Consider the following 19,063-nt stretch of genomic DNA (forward strand, 5'->3'; position numbering starts at 1 on the left):
TTTGGAAATATTACGTAAAGAAATAAAATAATAGTGAAAATATAATAATCAAAGAACTTATGCATTAATATTTAGATTAATTCAAAGTTATAATTTAAATAAAAATATGATATTATNTTATGGAATTGGTCGGGTTTGCCTAGCAGTGTGTTGGGCGCGATCACGACCGGGGTTGGGGTCGTGACATAAGAAAAGTCTTAATATGGATAAGTCCACGTAACTCTAGTCTAATGGATAAAATAAAAAACTAAAAATATTGAATAATAAAAATAAATTAGAGATAATGTGAGGATATTTATGATCATACGTTTACAAATAAAATAAAGTAAATATACAATACTTAAAAAAATATTAAAAATTAAATAATTTAAAATTTTCAAGAAATATTTTAAAGCAAAATAAATATTTATTTTATGATTAAAAAATTATATAATTACCTATATTATATTAAAAAATAGTAGTTGATAATGATATTAAATAAAGTTACAAGTTAATGAAAAGTCACATAACGTAATAAGACTATATATTAGATTAAAAAAATAGCAAAATTATGTTAAATTATTAAAAATTTACTATTAGAAATGAAAGGAAAAGACTATTTGAATTTGAGATTAGAAAGTTCTTAAAAGCCAAGTTTATATTAATAGATTACAAAATAAATGTACGTAATACAAAAAATTATTATAAGAAAGTTCAATAGATTTGAAACGTTATAAAAGAACTTATATATTAATTTTTAGACTAATTCAAAATTATATTTTAAAATAAAATGTGATATATATGTTCCCGATAGAGAACTATCAAATATAAGAAAAGTATCATACTTCAGTTTGAATAGAAAATTGAAATTATGTTATTTTGAGTATAGGTAAAAAAATTATGTACTAAGAGGAAAATAGAGATAGTGCGAAGATACTTATATTTTCAAATTTATTAAAAATAAATAAATTAAATTACTAAATAGTAGTCAAAAATATTATTAATAGATTTAAATGATGAAAAAGATCCGAGTAAGTGGATAATAGTGTAAAAATACATTAAATTTCAAGAAATTTTTTTTTTACATTTATTGATGATTATTAAAAGGGTAATAAACAATATTAATAAAAGATCACATTATAGTATAATTGCAAAAACTATAAGCAAGGAACAAAAAAGATAAAAAGATTATGTCTAAAAATGTAGAAGGATAAGAATATTTGAATTTGAGATGAAAAATAAAGTGTTAGTAAGAATTTTGTTAAGATAATATAATTTACTGTGCTCAAACAAGACAGATCACAATGTTACATGTATAGTATTTTTTAATATTGACCGTAAAATATAATGCAAGTGTCAAAATCAAGGGATTGGGTTATTACAGATATAGAAAAAGAAAACAAATTATCCACTATAAGATTTGAAAAATGATTTCATGTCCTACTTCTTAAATAATATCAAATAATTATTTATAATTTATATATAGAAGGTTTAATTTAAGGTTATTTGCACATAATTTAAATAAATAAAATAATAATTTGATATGCTTTATGTGCGCGCATCACACGGGTACTAATACTAGTTTATATGTAGTAGTAATTTATATGTTTTATAGAAGGCAAATAAGGCCTCTGCGCTGTTTCTCAAAATCGTTTAAATATTAATTTGTCATCATGTTCTTCGAGAGGAATAAGGTAATGCAATATAGGATTTTCGGTGCTCTTAGAAAAGGAACAACTGGTAAACGTTTTCGTAGACAGATTTACACAATTTTGTAAACATTCTGCATGATAGTACTTGCCATATAATTTACTTTTCTGACCGTCTTGTCGTAAGATGCTTAAAATTTGTCCCAGAAAAATTAGTCATATGCATCGACTTCAAGGCAATATAGAGAATTTTACATAATCAGTGCTTTAATCCAATATAATAAGATCATTACTTTATTTCAAGTTACCAAATAAGACTTGTTATGAATAATTATTCATTATTGTACCACAAAAAATTACAAGTTTAATTAATATCCACCTGACAATATAAATAACTTTTATACTATTTGATCACTTTTACCTGTTGTAACAAATAACTTACCTTATTGTCAAGATTGCAAATCTTACTTTTTTTGAAGGGTTACTGTAATTTCTTTTGGGCTGTATGTAAGTTAAACTCAATATCATACAATGTCAATGCACATAACTTAAACACCCACACTCAAGTTTGACAAACATATTTTACCTTGCTTTATGGGTCAATTGATCGGCCTCTGTCCCTTCGAGACATCCGATATATACTAGTATACATTTATTATATATTTGTCGATTATTTTTTTGAGTAAGTGCTTATTTAAGTTAATTTCTTAAAATTGATGGGTCTAACTTTTCATGAAAGTTGCAGCTCAATATGCCGCACATGGACCGGATGGTCCAGCTGTTGTTAATAGGGATCTTTAAACAAATAGCCAGCCATATATATATATATATATATATATATATATATATATATTAAGCATACCTCCACCGGTAATTTTTAATTTAAGCGGTTGGGTGGCCGGCTATTTGGGTTAATACTTCTTGTTAATAAATCGGAATTGGACTTTCAATTCATGTGACTGTTTTTCTGTAGTCAGGGCTAGAAATGGTCTTTGAAAAATCGCCTCTTGAAGTTTATATTTTGAAAAATGTGAAGAATGGGTGAAAATCCGAAAAATCGAACCAAACCGCAAACCGAACTGAACCGACCAAAAAAACCGATACTTTTTAGGTTTGGTTTGGTTTTGGTTTTGAATTTTAAAAGCCGATCAAATTTGGTTTGGTTTTGGTTTTAATCAAAAAATAACCGGAAAAAACCGAACCAAACCAACTAAAAAAGTAGCTATTTAAATTTATTATTACACCTATATATATGTATATTTTTATATAAAGTTTCTAAAATTTTATAGTATATATTAGTCATTTTGTATTTTTAGTCTAGTTCTTTGCTATTATAATAATCTAATTCTTTGCCTTTACATTCTAGTTTGATTGATAGTTTTCTTTTGCTAAATACAAGAATTTATTTCATGTTAGAAATAATCGATTTTTAACTGAGTACTTAAATTATTCGTTTGATTCAAGTATCATCAATATATTTTGGTAAATGATAGATTTCTCAAAGAGCAATTCATTTGATAGTGTTACGTTGAAAATGTAGTTGCCGGAATATGTATTTGGTAGTATATGTCTCATGTTTAAGAAAAAACCCGATAAATAATCGAAAAAATCGAAAAACCGATAAAACCGACAAAAACCGAATCGATAAAAACCGACTTAATTGGTTTGGTTTGGTTCCAATATTTGAAAAACTGACTTACTTGGTTTGGTTTCTTTTTAGGGAAAAATCGACCCAAACCGAACCATGAACACCCCTAGTTGCAGGTATCGCATTTGCGATCCCAGGTTCGCAAATGCGAACTCGCAAATGCTGACATAGCTTCGCAAATGCGAAGAATGGCTTGGTCCCGCTATCATCGCAAATGCGAAAAATGTTCGCAAATGCGGCCTCTGTTCAAGTCGCAATTGCGACAATGAGCTTTGCAAATGCGAAGGTCCCCTCCCAGCCTAACTAGTCGCAAATGCGATGCTCGCATTTGCGAGCCAGCCTTTGCAATTGCGAAGTCTGCAGACCTGAACATACCAGCAATTTTCCTTAACTCCAAATCACTCCGTAGCCTATCCAAAATTCACCCGAGCCCTCGGGGCTCAAAACCAAACATGCACACAAATCTTAAAACATCATACGAACTTGCTCATGCGATCAAATCGCCAAAATAACACCTAGAACTATGAATTCAACACCAAAACGCATGAAATTTTAAGATAGTTTCAAACTTCCTATTTTCTCAACCAAAGGTCCGAATCACGTCAAATCACTTCCGTTTTTCACCAAATTTTACAAATAGGATATAAATATCATAACGGACCTGTACCAGGCTTCAGAACCAAAATACGGATTCGATACCAACAATATCAAACATTATTCAATTTCTAAAAACCATTATATTTTCAGTTAACAATTTTCTTCAAAAATTCATTTCTCAGACTAGGGACCTCGGAATTCAATTCCGGGCATACGCCAAAGTCCCATTTTTTTCTATGGACCCTCCGGGACAGTCAAATCACGTGTCCGAGTTCGTTTACTAAAAAATATTGACCGAAGTCAACTTAAATCAATTTTAAAGGCAAAACTCAATATTTTCTCAAATTTTCATATAAAGGCTTTCCGAAAATACGTCTGGACCGTGCACGCAAATCGAGAAAAAAGAGAATGAGGTTTTCAAGGCCTCGGAACACAGAATCGGATTCTAAAACAAAAGATGACCCTTTGGGTCACACACCTGTTACTATTAAATGAAGATTTTTTTTCCTTTGAATAACATTGTAATTACAATCGATTTTTGGAGTTCCAAAGAAAACTCTTTCAAGTTGGGACTCAATTTTTTACTCTCTCCATCTCAAGTTATTTGTCGTGTTTCTTTTTTACACGCCCCTTAAGAAATATTAATTAGTAGGAGGGTTGGACTATTTTACACTTCTTTATATTTTAAGATATAATCTCTTCTCATTGAATATTTGTTCTATTTATGTATTATCTCCATCTTCAAGAATAATTATTATGAAGGATAAAATAGAAAAAATATAATTTATTTTGTCTTAAACTTCTAAAATTACAAATAATCTAGGACAACTATTTTTAGAAAGCACGACAGTTATTTTGAGACGGAGGAAGTAACTTAAGTAACCAAAAATAGAAATTCTAAAAGTTTCAAATTCAAAACCTTATTTCTTTTGGGACTCTTATCCTTCCGTTAAGTAACCATTAATTAAATTTAAAGTTCCGAAGTTAAGCTTTATTTCTGTTGGGGCTAACTTAAGCAACGAGTAACTAAAACTACTAAGTTCTAAAGTAAAACCCTTTTGTGGTAGAATTTAAAATACACAATTCCTTTTCTTTTTCTATTTGAGTTATAATTCTTTCACGAGTCATGTATTTATTTTCTTTATATAAACATTCAATAAGAATAAGCTCTTACCTAATTTTATATTGATATTTCATTACCAAATTACTTCATTATATTTTCTTAAGTGTTTTTTCTCTTTGAATGCTAATATCCAGTACCTACAACTGACGCAAGCGTTTCGTCGTAACGAAATAATCAAGCATCATAAGGGAACATACACGAAAACTTTATTTACAAAGAAGTACTTATTAGGTAAGAAAGATACAAATAAGTATATATAATTATCTAACATAACTAAATTAATAGTATTTATAGGTTCAGAAGATGTCAAGTCACTTTGATTTCAAATATACATATGTTAATGTAATAACATTTTTCATTACTGCATTTTCTTCCACATTAATTGTTACATTTATATAAATAATATTTTTCGTAAATTAAATTTATTTTCCCACACGAATATCTAATGCAAGATTTGATAGACTGAGCATATAAGTGCAATTGATAACGTGCAAAGCACGTTTGTAGAAACTAGTATATACATAAATTATGCATACCTCCACCGATTTATTTTTAATTTAAGTGATTACGTGTCCGGCTATTTAGGTTAATACTTCTTGTTAATAAATCCGAATTGGACTTTCGATTCAGGCGACTGTTTTTCTGTAGTCAGGGCTTGAAATAGCTTCTTATGAGTCCAAAGTTAGATCCAGTGCGAATATGGGTTGCATCCTCCTCTGCTGCTGGAAAGCCCAGCCACAGCAGCTCCGGTGGGCGCAGCTCAGGTCCCAGAGGGGTTCATAGCCACCCCAGTTCTTCAGGACGCTATGGTCCGATTGGTAGGCTTTGTGGAGAGCGTCACTAGAGCGGGTTTGCTTCCAGTAGCCCCAGCCACTTCCCAGGCTGGAGGAGGGGTTCAGACTCCTGCTACACGTACTCCGGAGCAGGTAGCTCCCCAGGCACGCAGCCCATTTCTATTCCGCCATATCGCATGGCCCCGCCAGAGTTGAAGGAGTTAAAGGACCAGTTCTTACCTTTAGCAGAGTTCGCCTACAACAACAGCTACCAGTCCAGCATTCAGATGGCTCCATATGAGGCGTTATATGGTAGGCGATGTCGGTCTCCAGTCGGATGGTTTGAGCCGGGAGAGGCTCGGTTATTGGGTACAGATTTAGTTCAGGAGGCCTTGGACAAGGTCAAGATCATTCAGGACAGGCTTCGTTCGGCTCAGTCGCGGCAAAAGAGTTATGCGGATCGTAAGGTTCGAGATGTAGCTTTCATGGTTGGCGAGCGGGTCTTGCTCCGAGTGTCGCCTATGAAGGGCGTGATGAGATTTGGGAAGAAGGGCAAGCTTAGCCCTAGGTTCATTGGCCCATTTGAGATTCTCGATCGTGTGGGAGAGGTGGCTTATAGACTTGCCTTGCCACCTAGCTTGTCAGCCATGCATCCAGTGTTTCATGTGTCTATGCTTCGGAGGTATCACGGCGATCCTACCCACATGTTAGATTTCAGCACTGTCCAGTTGGACAAGGATCTGTCCTACGAGGAGGAGCCGGTAGCTATTCTAGACCGGCAGGTTCGACAGTTGAGGTCGAAGAGTTTTCCTTCAGTGCGTGTTCAGTGGATAGGTCAGCCTCCTGAGGCATCAACTTGGGAGTCCGAGTCTGATATGCGGAGCGGTTACCCTCATCTATTTCCTGACTCAGGTACTTCTTTCTTTTGTCCGTTCGAGGACGAACAGTTGTTTTAGAGGTGGAGAATGTGACGACCCAAAGGGTCATCACCGTATTTCTCCCTTTCTCCGCGCTTCCGAGGGCTTGGAAACCTTACTTTTAGTTGCCTCGATTTGCGTGCGCAGTCCGAGCGCGAAGCCAGAAAATTTTTATGTTAAAGTATGTGAATTCTGTGAAAAATTTGAAGAATTTTGATATTATTATTGATATAGTTGACTTTGGTCAACATTTTGGGTAAACGGACCCAGACTCGCGATGTGACGGTCCCGGGAGGTCCGTAGAAAAATATGGGACTCGGGGATGTGCCCGGAGTCGAAATCCGAGGTCCAGAACCCGGGTAAAAGAATTTTTCTGTTAAATTGTTTTCTGAAATTTTTCAGGAAAAATGGAAATGACAATGGGTTAGAAAATATAGGTATCGGGCTCGTATTTTGGTTCCGACGCTCGGTACAGGTCTTAAATATGCGTTAAGCGCTTTCTGTGAAATTTGGTCGAAATCGGACGTCGTTTGACGTGTTTCGGACCTAAATAGCTAAAGTTGGAAGTTTATGAACTTTGAAATGAAAATCATGAGTTTTGAGGTTTGATTCTTTGATTTTGATGTTATTTTCGCGATTTGATCGCTCGAGTAAGTTCGTAGGATGTTATTGAGTTAGCGTGTGTGTTTTGTTGGGAGCCCCGAGGGCTCGGGAGTGATTTGGAGGTGGTTCGGGGTGGTTTTGCACTTAAAAAAATCTGGTATTTTGCTGTTTGCTGGTATCTGGTAAATTGCTCTATGCGATCGCATAGGAGCCTCTGCGATCGCATAGAGTAAATTTCAAGTTGCCNAAGAGGTTAAAAGATTTTCTGCAATTTTCACACAGGGATTTTCTTCATTGCGTTCGCATCAGTTGGCTCGCGTTCGCGTAGTTCTGTGTTTCCCCATCGCGTTCGCGTTCTGGCCATCGCGATTGCGATGGTTTATTGTGTTCTCTATCGCGTTCGCGTCCCCTAGCACGCGTTCGCGTAGGCCAATCTTGGACCACCCAGCACTTTCTTCTACGCGTTCGCGTTCCCGTTCCACGCGTTCGCGATCCTTTGCCCAGTTTACCCTTCGCGAACGCGGCCCCTTTCCTGCGAACGCGAAGGGCAATTTTGCCCAACGAATTTTTAAGTTCAAAACAATAGCTATTACGGGATTATTCCCATTTGTCACGAACCTTGTCTTCTCCACAGCACCTAGGTGAATTTTAGAGCTAATCTTCACCAAAGGTTCTTGGGTAAGTATTATCTAACTCATCTTCTTCATTTTCTATCATCATTTATCAAATTCCTAGCCCTAAATCATGAAATTCAAGGTAGTAATTAGGGGTTTTGGGTAGAGTAGGGTTTTGGGAATTTTGGGTGATTCAACCTCAATTTGGGGTCGAATCTTAAAACAAATTACATACTTGGACTCGTGGGGTTATGGGTGATTGGGTTTTGGTCCGAGCCTCGTGTTTGGACCATGTGGGACCGGTGTCGAATTTTGGTGTTTTTGGAAGAATGATAGGAATTCCATTTCTAGGCTATGAGATTATGTTTTTGAGCCCTTATTGATATTATTGAACAAATTATGACTAGATACCGTTGTTTCGGAGTCGGATTATAGAGGAAAGGCGGTAATTGAGGATTGATTGCTATTCTTCGGACCGAGGTAAGTGTTTGTTCTAACTTTGGCTTGAGGGAATAGGATTAGGATGTTAATTGCTACTTGCTAAATGTGGAGTACGGTGTAGAGGCATGGTGACGAGTATCTATACATCGGCGTCTAGCATGACCGTGAGTCTTAATTGCTTTTAATTCGAATGATGTGACACCACTACCTTGTCTAATGAATACATTTTCATATAATGTGAACGGTTGAGGAAAAATTATGATTGGTATATTTTGGAGCGTTGGCTCGAACAAGAATGTGATAGTTGAGAAAGAAATGATTCAAAAGAGGATGTGTTGTGATTATTCCCTTGCCGGGACGTGTAGACTATTATTATGTACTCTCCCTTGTCGGGATATTTGGGCTGTTAGCTGTACCCTTGCCGGGTTAAGGTGTTATGTTGTCGAATTCCCCTAATGGGGCCTTCTTTACATAGTCAGATATTTTGAATTATAATATGGGATCGTGTGGCACGCCGACCACTTATATATTATGAAATGGGATCGTGTGGCATGCCGACCACTTATATATTTTGAAATGGGATCGTGTGGCACGCCGACCACTTATATATTATGAAATGGGATCGTGTGGCACGCCGTCCACTTATGAATTAAGAAATGGGATCGTGTGGCACGCCGTCCACTTATGAATTAAGAAATGGGATCGTGTGGCGCGCCGACCACTTATATATATATGAGCTATGATATTGAGATAGTTTCGTCGTTATATCCATTGATCTGTATTCGCTGTATTTTTCCCGAGCATGCCCCCTTCCCATTTTTAGTTGATATTCTCTGTTGTTATTTTCCGTTGCCTTGTATATATTTATCTGCACAGGTTGTTTTTGGTAGGCCCTGTCTAGCCTCGTCACTACTTCGCCGGGGTTAGGCCAGGCACTTACCAGCACATGGGGTCGGTTGTGCTGATGCTACACTTCTGTGCTTTTTGGACAGATCATAGTACCGGAGCAGGAGCCTTTGGTCAGCAGTAGGAGTGTTGGGAGCTTACTTCAGTCCGGAGATTCCGAGGTAGCTTGCTGGCGTCCGCATGGCCCGGAGTCTCTCTTATCTCTGCCTTTCGTTTGATTTCCCTTGTATCGGATCAGACAGTACTGTATTCTCATTCAGACTTTGTATTTAGCATTCAGTAGAAGTTCGTGAGTTAGTGACACCAGTCTTGGGTAGAGAATTTTTGTTAAACTTCCGCATTTCTTTCAGTTAATCATATTGAGACTTCCGCGTATTTATTAAATGTTTTATTGTTTCTAATATTGTCAGAGTTCGTTAAAAGAGGTAGTCGTTAATTGGCTTGCCTAGCTCCGGGTCGTGACAAAATCCGAATTGGACTTTCGATTCAGGCGACTGTTTTTCTGTAGTCAGGGCTTGAAATAGCTTCTTATGAGTCCAAAGTTAGATCCAGTGCGAATGTGGGTTGCATCCTCCTCTGCTGCTGGAAAGCCCAAATAGCAGAAACTTACTAATGCCATTCTCTGTTCATTTTCTAAAGGAAAAATTATGCAGACACAATAAATATATACACTATATTTATCATTCAGAGTTATACTTTTAGAAAATTACTATTCTCAAAATTCTATTTTTCTATATTTATGTATTTTGCCCTGGTTGTATTCGTTATGCGAACGAATCGATACGAATACAATCAATATAAGTTGTATCCTTTGTATACACCCTTGTATTTCGCCTTGGTTGTATTTGTTGCGGGAATGAATACCGTTGAGACATGCTGTATTCGTTGTGTGTCTGAATACAAGTGATACAAGCTAATAACAATTGAATAATAGTTACAAATGATAATTAGACAAACTATAGTTATATATAGCAATAAGAGTCTAAACTGTAGTGCTTTATGAAAATTCTTTCTTTTCTAAACATGATTTTGCTGACTTCTAAGGCGGAAAAGAGGCAAATACAGTGTGAAACTTCTCTAGTGTCTTTGCTCACTCTTAAATAAACTACAACTCGATAATGCTGAGAGGCTTGTGCCTCACTCCTTGAGCTAGTTTCTCAAATTAATCGAAATAGTTAAACACATCTTAATGCATTTCTGTTATGAAATGGTTGATTAACTGTATAAAGTACCCAAAGTTAATTTGTAAGTAATATCTTGCAATAAAGTCAATGTTTTGATTTAAGAATGTAGTTGACTCAAGTGATAATGCAATATGAGTGTTTGTTTGATTTGTAAAATAACATGAAACAACTGAATGTAGTTTCACCTTGAACTTTTGAAGTGAAGGGTTAGATCTACCAAATGTCTTCTAATCTTTTATCATTCTTCACTATAGTCTTTTGCGGTTCCACTTTATCACAATGTTTTTTTATAAAATAGATTTAACTAATGTACACCGACAAATTATACATAAATTATATATTGACTGTATATAATTATACATGTATCATACATGAATTACACATATAGTATATATCTGTCGGTTATTTTTAATTTAAAAAGATTAGGTGGACGATTATTTGGATTAATTCTTCTTAATATGTTGTAACAAATATTTCATCATTTTTCAGGTTACTAATCTCACATTTTTGCACAGTTATTAATCTCACATTTTTGCACAAGTACTTGTAGTTATCTTTTAAACTCCCTGGTAGCTTACACTTCAATTTATATAAAAAGTTAAAACCTTTTTTTTAAATGATATCGATGTAAGAAAGAAGCCGCCCTCCCCACACACACACACAAAAAAAATACCCATCAAAAAGTGTCTAACAAATGGTGATACTCATAGTAGGTTTACAAGATTACAAAAGCACAACGAACACTTATCTATTTTAGCAATTTCCTTCCTTGTTATGTCTATATCAACTGCTACGATTGAGCAGCCAATGAAGCTGAGTCTTCAACTACCACTAGCTTCTAATATCTCCACTCCCATGAGCTCGTTGGGATTCTTCAAAAACTTTCCGTTTGTAATTAATTTCATTGAATAATAAATAATGTTCTTTTATTTGATCAATTGGCCCTTTTACTAGATGGTTTATAGCATGCAAATGATTAAATTTGTGGGAGGGCTTGGGAGGGGGTGAGTGAGGGGATAGTCCTATTTCCTACCAAAAATAAACTAGAATTAAAATAATTCATTCCTTCTGGAAAATACGTCATTCCTTTTATGTAAACCTACTTCACCAAAATAAAAAATAAATAAAAACTTATACTCACTCACCAACCCCGTTAGTTAACATGTACAATACAACTGATTCTCAAGTGATATTTCCCTTTTTGCTTTTCTATTTCCTTACCTTAAATTACAGGTTTAAAAGTTGATTATGAAAGTGGCAATTACGTTTGGCTTTGAAAAAAAATTCAAAAACAATATTGGAGAAAAGTTTGAAAAAATAAAAAATAGGGAACATTTGTCTTAGTTTTTGGAAAATATCTATTTGGTTCATTTCTTATTTTCTAAAAGCAAAATATACTTTATACTCCAAAAAGGGCCATATTATTACTGTACGATGTTTAGCAGCCATATATTGATTTAAATTAATGTTCAACTGCTTAGCTTTTTCAGTATTACTCAAATGTAATGCAATAAACCTGGTCATTTAACATTTTAGCGCTGCACAAATTGAATTTTTCTGCAACAAATATGCAATATATAAGTGGTCTCGTAAAAGGAAATCTTAACAGAACATTTTAAGTGAGATCTAAGGCTTCCCGAAGCAAAATGTGGCCAAGAAAAGCAACTAAATCTTAGAAGTAAAACCAGCTCTCAAACCAGAAGTGAACTCGATAGGAATTAGTAGTATTGACAGAAAGCAAAATCTGAAGTTAAGACTAATGTTCCTTAAGGAATTAATGGCTGTCTCATTTTACATACTACTAATTATTAATTAACGTCCACCTCCTTATGTAATTGCACCAAACAGTGAGCTTACGTCTTTCTTTACCGTTAAGCTAAAGTTCAAAACTAATATGCTATTGTATAATCTTCCCCTCCTTTTTAGATTGAGTATGGTGCGGCCTTTGATTTTAGCCTCTACGCTAGTCAATGGCTCACAAAATGTCTGTATCAGTATTTTGCTTAAAAGCTTTTCAGTGCAGCCCATTGAAATCCTTTTCTACCTAATCTCTGTTACAACCTCCTCTCCCCCTTAGCAACTAAAAACATTCACAAAATTGTCTCTACCATTTCACTTATATAAATATGCCTCTTAATTCCTTTTCTCATCATCCATTCACACAGTTGTTTAAGAACATCTAGCTAAGAAAAATGGCAAAGCAGACAAGTTTCTGTCCAGTCCTAGGCTTCCTTGTCATTGGATTTCTTTGTTTCATTTGTCTACCTGCTGAGGCTGCCCTTAAGAAATATCAGTTTGATGTTAGTGTCTTCAGTTTTCAAAAAAATATGCTTTTGTTTACCTCATTTGGTTCTTTTCTTTTCATCACGGCCAACTTTCTGTTGCTTACAGGTTCAAGTGGCAAATGTGAGCAGATTGTGCCATGCAAAACCAATTGTTACAGTTAATGGTAGATTTCCCGGGCCAACTATATATGCTAGAGAAGGAGATAGAGTTCAAATCAATGTTACTAACTTTGCACAATATAACTTGTCCATCCACTGGTAAGAAACATTAAATTCAGATGTCAAAAATCTTTGAGGTCTCCAAATTTCAGGTACTCAAGTGTTCTTTCTGATTCTTTCAGGCATGGACTGAAACAATATCGCAATGGTTGGGCAGATGGGCCAGCTTACATAACTCAGTGTCCTATTCAGACAGGAAATAGCTATGTTTATGACTTCAATATAACAGGACAAAGAGGAACCTTATGGTGGCATGCACACATTCTTTGGCTAAGGGCAACAGTTTATGGTGCTATAGTTATCATGCCGCAACAAGGAACTCCCTTCCCTTTCCCTCAACCAGATAGGGAAGAAGTACTTGTACTAGGTGAGTGTGGCATCCATTAATATACATGGAATTCAACCCCAAAATTTCTTGAACTTCTCTTATATATGGTAAAGCATGAATAAAACATGACATTGCTTCATATGATTGTGCTACAGGAGAATGGTGGAATGCTGATGTAGAAGAAGTTGAGAAACAAGGAAATGCCTTGGGTATACCTCCTAATATGTCTGATGCCCACACGATCAACGGAAAGCCAGGGCCTCTTTTCCCATGTTCTGAGAAACGTAAGATTGACATTGACTGGAGTATTTCAACCTTGTATATGAGAAAAAATATGGCTGTTAGAGTGTTGGCTCCAACATCATTTAATATTTGAATTTCTTTTTCAGATACTTTTGCCATGGAAGTTGAAAAAGGGAAGACATACCTGTTGAGAATCATCAATGCTGCTCTCAATGATGAGCTGTTTTTTGCCCTGGCTAATCATACCTTCACAGTGGTAGAAATTGATGCAGTCTACACGAAACCATTCACCACAGAGGCCATTCTGATTGCGCCAGGGCAGACTACAAACGTTCTGGTTCGTGCCAACCAAATTCCAGGAAGATATTTCATGGCTGCAAGGGCATTCATGGATGCTCCAATCTCTGTGGATAACAAGACTGCTACTGCTATATTCCAGTATAAGGGAATCCCACAAACTGTACTCCCAAAACTTCCAACCTTGCCTGAACAAAATGACACAAACTTTGCTTTGACCTATAACTCTAAACTCAAAAGCCTAAATACCCCTAAATATCCAGCAAACGTTCCCCTAAATGTTGATCGACACCTCTTGTTTACAATTGGCCTTGGAATAAATCCTTGTCCCACCTGTCTGAATGGAACTCGGTTTACAGCTTCTCTCAACAACATTACCTTTAGCATGCCTCAAACTGCACTTCTTCAAGCTCATTACTTCAACATTAAGGGTGTGTACACTCCAGATTTCCCAGACAAACCTCCTACTCCATTCAATTTTACAGGGGCACCTCTTACAGCCAACCTACGGACAAATCTAGGCACAAGGCTTAGTAAAATTGCTTTCAATTCCACTGTTGAAATAGTAATTCAGGACACCAACTTGTTATCAGTGGAATCACATCCTTTCCATCTCCACGGCTACAACTTCTTTGTGGTGGGAACTGGTGTCGGAAATTTTGACCCCAAGAAGGATCCAGCAAAATACAACTTGATTGATCCTATAGAAAGAAATACTGTAGGTGTTCCAACTGGCGGTTGGACTGCTATTAGGTTCAGAGCTGATAATCCAGGTACCGAGTTTACAACCAACTTTAGTTAATGAACTTTTTCTATTGTTTCATAATTTGTTCTTAACATATCCAAATTTTTGTGAAGGGGTTTGGTTTTTCCACTGTCATCTGGAATTGCATACAGGATGGGGACTAAAAACAGCTTTTTTAGTGGAAGATGGACCAGGATCAGATCACAATATTCTTCCTCCACCAAAGGATCTTCCACGCTGCTAGTTTCACAAGGCTTTCTTTTTCATCTGTCCAGAAGGAATTTCATGTGCAGGTTTATACAATTTGTTTATGGATGTGCCATAAGGAAGCAAAATGCTTCGAGGATGATCATACACATTTCAGACGGTGTGTGTAGGAAAATTATGCAAAATTGAAAAAAGGAGTTTCTATCAAGAAAATTAAGGGGATTGGTTTGTAATTTGAGTTGTAATAAAGGTCCACACATAAAAATGTGTTTTTGGACTTCTGTTTTTATGTACTTTCTGCTTCATCTAATATCTAGCTACTCGTTTAATTGAAATACAATCAGTTGATACTCGCTTTTGACTTGACAGATTTATCAACTATAGCAAACCCGAATAAATCTAATTTTTCTGCCATAATTCTTTCTTTCATGTTTTTAAAACCCCTAATTTGAGTTCAAGAATGCAGTTATATATGCAGCATAGTCTCATTATTTACAGACTGCAAAGGCGGTTACATGTACTCACACGCACACACACACCAGGTAACCCTTTCTTCCTGGATTCTTTTAAACTTAGTTTGGACCGTCGGTTCATATTCATAAGAAAGATTAATATGACTGTTTCCTGGAAAACAAAGAACTTGAGACGAGTACACAGAAAAGAAGCATAGCAGAGTAATTGCATGTGGAAATCTGTAGCACAAGATGCCGCAATCAAACCAAGGAAGAAAAATTGCAGAATCGAAATATTGAACATACTAATAGAGTTAAGTGATAGAAATGTAACTGTAAGAGCTAACCTCAGTAATGCTTTCGCAATAATCTGACAGAAACGTATATGCAACATCACCCGCTAGACTTCGGTATTCAAAAATTAGTCTCTTCCATTTTCTCTCAGTACTAATAAGAAATATATGTGCACCAATTCTGAATACTCAAAAGGATATTGGTGCCCTAATGAAAATTTAAGGAATATTTTGAGTTTGATCTCGAGCCGAAGGTTTATACATTACCCTGCCGGACTCCATTTATGGTATTACACTGGGTTTTAATTTTGAGAAAATCTCACTTTATACCCATTAATTCCAAACTATTTAACCTTTAATGCTCATGCCCAAACTATTTACACTTTATACCCATTAATTCCAAACTATTTAACCTTTAATGCTCATGCCCAAACTATTTACTACTCCTATCCATGGACCCCAAACTATTTACCCGCACTTCTTCTTCCTCGTTTTACCCATGTACAATCTACCATCTTCAACTGATTCTAACTCAACACCTTCTTCTTTTTCTACAATTTCCTCTTCTTCTTCGGCTCACAATGCAACTTCTTCTTCGTCATCATCTTGGACAACCTCAACTCCATCAGACACAGAAGCACAAGTGCTCAAAAAGATTGAAGAGCGATAAAGAGAAGAAATGGGAAAATGGGCTTTGAGTTTTGTTGAGTTTATCTTGAAGTTGAAGTGAGTATTATAAGTACTTAAGGAAAGATGATCTACTAAGAATTTAGGCTTTTGAGTGAAGAGATACAGTGAAGAAGTAGATACTGTAGCAGCAGAGAGAAGCAAGAACCTGACATTTTTTGTACCGAAGAACCAGTTCGGGGTGATGCTTCCATGGTCCTACCATTGTTGGGCTTGAAGCTCAATTTTATTTTTGAAGATTTCTTGTTTGATTCAAAGTGGGTGCTGTTAAATATTGCTTATAGTACCTTCTGGAATTTCATACTGAAATTTGATAGCGTTTGGAGCTGATTTGAGGTGATTGAGATCGAAATATTCAGTTGAAAATCGAAGAAGAACACAGCTACAATATATCGCTACGGTATACAATATGCTGTAGGAGTATATAGCTATACTGCAACACTATACTATTATAGTTTACAAAACAGTATACCGCTACAGCATACTAATATACTATAGGAATATATAGTTATACTGCAACAGTATACTATTATAGTATACAATATATTGTTATGGTATACTGTAATAATATGCAAGATACTGTAACAATATGATGCAATAGTATACAATATACTATAATAGTATACTTATTACCCGTAAATTCACTTGTCTTTTCCCTTTTAATTTGTTTTAAGTTTTTACCCAAGCGTGAGGGGCAAACTGAAAATGCAAAAAAAAAAAAAAAAATTATAATATGCTATATGATGTAATGGTATACTCTTACAATTAGGTCCTTTTAGAATTTTAATTTTTTTTTTGACAACTGATATTATTTCAGTTTAATAATTGAATTAAATTTTTTTAACTCTTTGCGTACAATTGTATACCCTGTTGGTATAGCTATATACTATACCGGTATCATATGTTAGTTAATATCTTTTTGGTTGTATTAACTACATTTAATTGGTACACAATTTGATTTTCTTTAGTAATAATATAAAAAAAGAATAATAAAAAATAGTGAAAACAGTAAATGAAATTAGATTATGAAGAGAAAAAAAGTATTAAAAAAAACAGAAGTTAAATAAAATTAGAAAAGGAAAAAAGAAAAAAATAAGAAGAAAACGAGAGAAAAAAAGGAGAAAAGAAAAAAAAAGAAAAAAGAAAAGAAAAGAAGCATAGAAATAAAAAAGAATTGGAGAATAAAGAAAAAATTCCCCGCACAAAATTACTAGGTAGGAAATGTAATTAGTTTATGGGTAGGAAACAACAAATGGGTAGACAAGGGTAAATAGTTTTTGTTTTTGTGGGTAACTGTGTCAAAACCCTTTAATTTTTGTCTGTTTGTTAATTTGAGTTTTGATCCAAAATATTCCGTTTTTTGCTTCGTAAATTTACATCAAGTTTTAGAACTAGTTTTTTATGTTCTGCATCGCCCCAATTGCTCTCTTTTTATATGATGGGAGGTGGCGAAATGCTTGGTTGATGTGCTGAAATATGTATTTGATGAGATTGACTGATTGCGATTGAAAATAGAACTTTAGGGACTATAGGAGTTGTAAACTAATGCAAGGGGCTAGAAATTTTAAAGCGAAATACATAAACGTCCTTTAAGTTGTTCTCACCTTATCTGACCCTTTCAATATTTTAACACTTCTTCTCCATTAAAGCACGACCTCGTGAACCCTTCAGACTGACATAACAAAGTGTGTGCTTTATCTTTAATTCTAATAGCCTGTTTGGCCAAGCTTTTTTTTGGGCCAAAAGTGCTTTTTTGGCCAAAAATTGAGGTGTTTGGCCAAGCTTTTGGAAGGAAAAAAAGTGCTTTTGAGGAGAAGCAAAAACAGTTTTGGAGAAGCAGAAAAAGTAGCTTTTTCTCCAAAAGCACTTTCTGAGAAGCACTTTTTGAGAAAATACACTTAGAAGCAGTTTTCAAAAAGCTTGGCCAAACACTAATTACTGCTCAAAAGTGCTTTTCAAATTAATTTCGCCAATCACAAATTGCTTCTACCAAAAGCACTTTTTTAAAAGTACTTTTTGAGAAAAGCACTTCTCAAAATAAGCTGATTTTAGAAGCTTGGGCAAACGGGCTATAAGCATGTGAAACCCTCAAAATTAAGTTTTTTTATTTTATAATTTAACTTTATTTTATGTGGACCACCATAAGTTTTATGTGGGCCCCACTATGTTTTTAAAATTTTTTACACATTAATTTTACTTTCTTCCCAAAATATTTAATCCTCACCAAGTCAGCAGCGCCTCCACCTCCACCTCCACCATTAATCCACCTCTTCTTCTTCAATCTTGAAAATAATGTAATTTACTAATAACAACCACTACACCATAACAATTTCACTGACCACCCACAAAACTTTAATCCTATTTTCGACTATTTTTACTCATAGTTAGTGTTGCTGGGTGTCTTTGCACGTTTTGTTCACCGGAGAAAATGGATGTCGGGATGATTGTTTTTATGTGGCAATATTTTTAGAACCTTTGTTGACAAATGTCATAATCAAAACCAAGGTGGCATCCTTCTAGAAGCCATTAGAAAGCTGGCAAAATCCCTTGGTAAGGTGGCAAATTCCATCAGCCACGTTTTTGCCATGCACAACAAAGCTTCATGCAAATGCGCCTATAAATAGCCATTGTTGAACCTCCTTTTGATCATTAGCAACTTACAAGACAAAAGAAATACTTCAATCTTCCTTCTCTCTTATACATCCTTCTCCTTCTAAATATCTTCTTTCTTTATATTTTGATTGGCAATAAGATATTAGTTGCTCTTTCTCTTCCAAATAGTTGGGTTTGTAATTTAATATTTTTGCTGATTCTTGTATCCTCTAAATAATAGGGTAAGCTTGTTTGTTAATCCTAGGGAAATTATTTACGCT

General features: G+C 35.0%; 1 protein-coding gene across 1 annotated transcript; it reads left to right on the top strand.

Annotated features, from left to right (window-relative positions):
* The first annotated feature begins 12,415 nt into the window (after nucleotides 1-12,415).
* On the top strand, nucleotides 12,416-15,124 carry LOC109242339 (laccase-11-like). The gene is made up of 6 exons (XM_019409205.1): nucleotides 12,416-12,734; nucleotides 12,826-12,977; nucleotides 13,061-13,305; nucleotides 13,422-13,550; nucleotides 13,656-14,579; nucleotides 14,665-15,124. Exons 1-6 carry the CDS (start codon nucleotides 12,627-12,629, stop codon nucleotides 14,793-14,795), a joined length of 1,689 nt encoding a protein of 562 aa, XP_019264750.1. The 5' UTR covers nucleotides 12,416-12,626; the 3' UTR covers nucleotides 14,796-15,124.
* Nucleotides 15,125-19,063: the final 3,939 nt, after the last annotated feature.

Source organism: Nicotiana attenuata, unplaced genomic scaffold, assembly GCF_001879085.1.
Source record: "Nicotiana attenuata strain UT unplaced genomic scaffold, NIATTr2, whole genome shotgun sequence".
In the NCBI taxonomy this organism is placed as follows: Eukaryota; Viridiplantae; Streptophyta; class Magnoliopsida; order Solanales; family Solanaceae; genus Nicotiana; species Nicotiana attenuata.

Bases quoted from the DNA above. Each gene is read 5' to 3' on its own strand.
- LOC109242339 (XM_019409205.1), top strand. From the start codon at position 12,627: ATGGCAAAGCAGACAAGTTTCTGTCCAGTCCTAGGCTTCCTTGTCATT. The intron at 13,306-13,421 runs GTGAGTGTGGCA...ATTGTGCTACAG, and splicing joins GGAAGAAGTACTTGTACTAG to GAGAATGGTGGAATGCTGAT. The intron at 13,551-13,655 runs GTAAGATTGACA...TTTCTTTTTCAG, and splicing joins TTTCCCATGTTCTGAGAAAC to ATACTTTTGCCATGGAAGTT.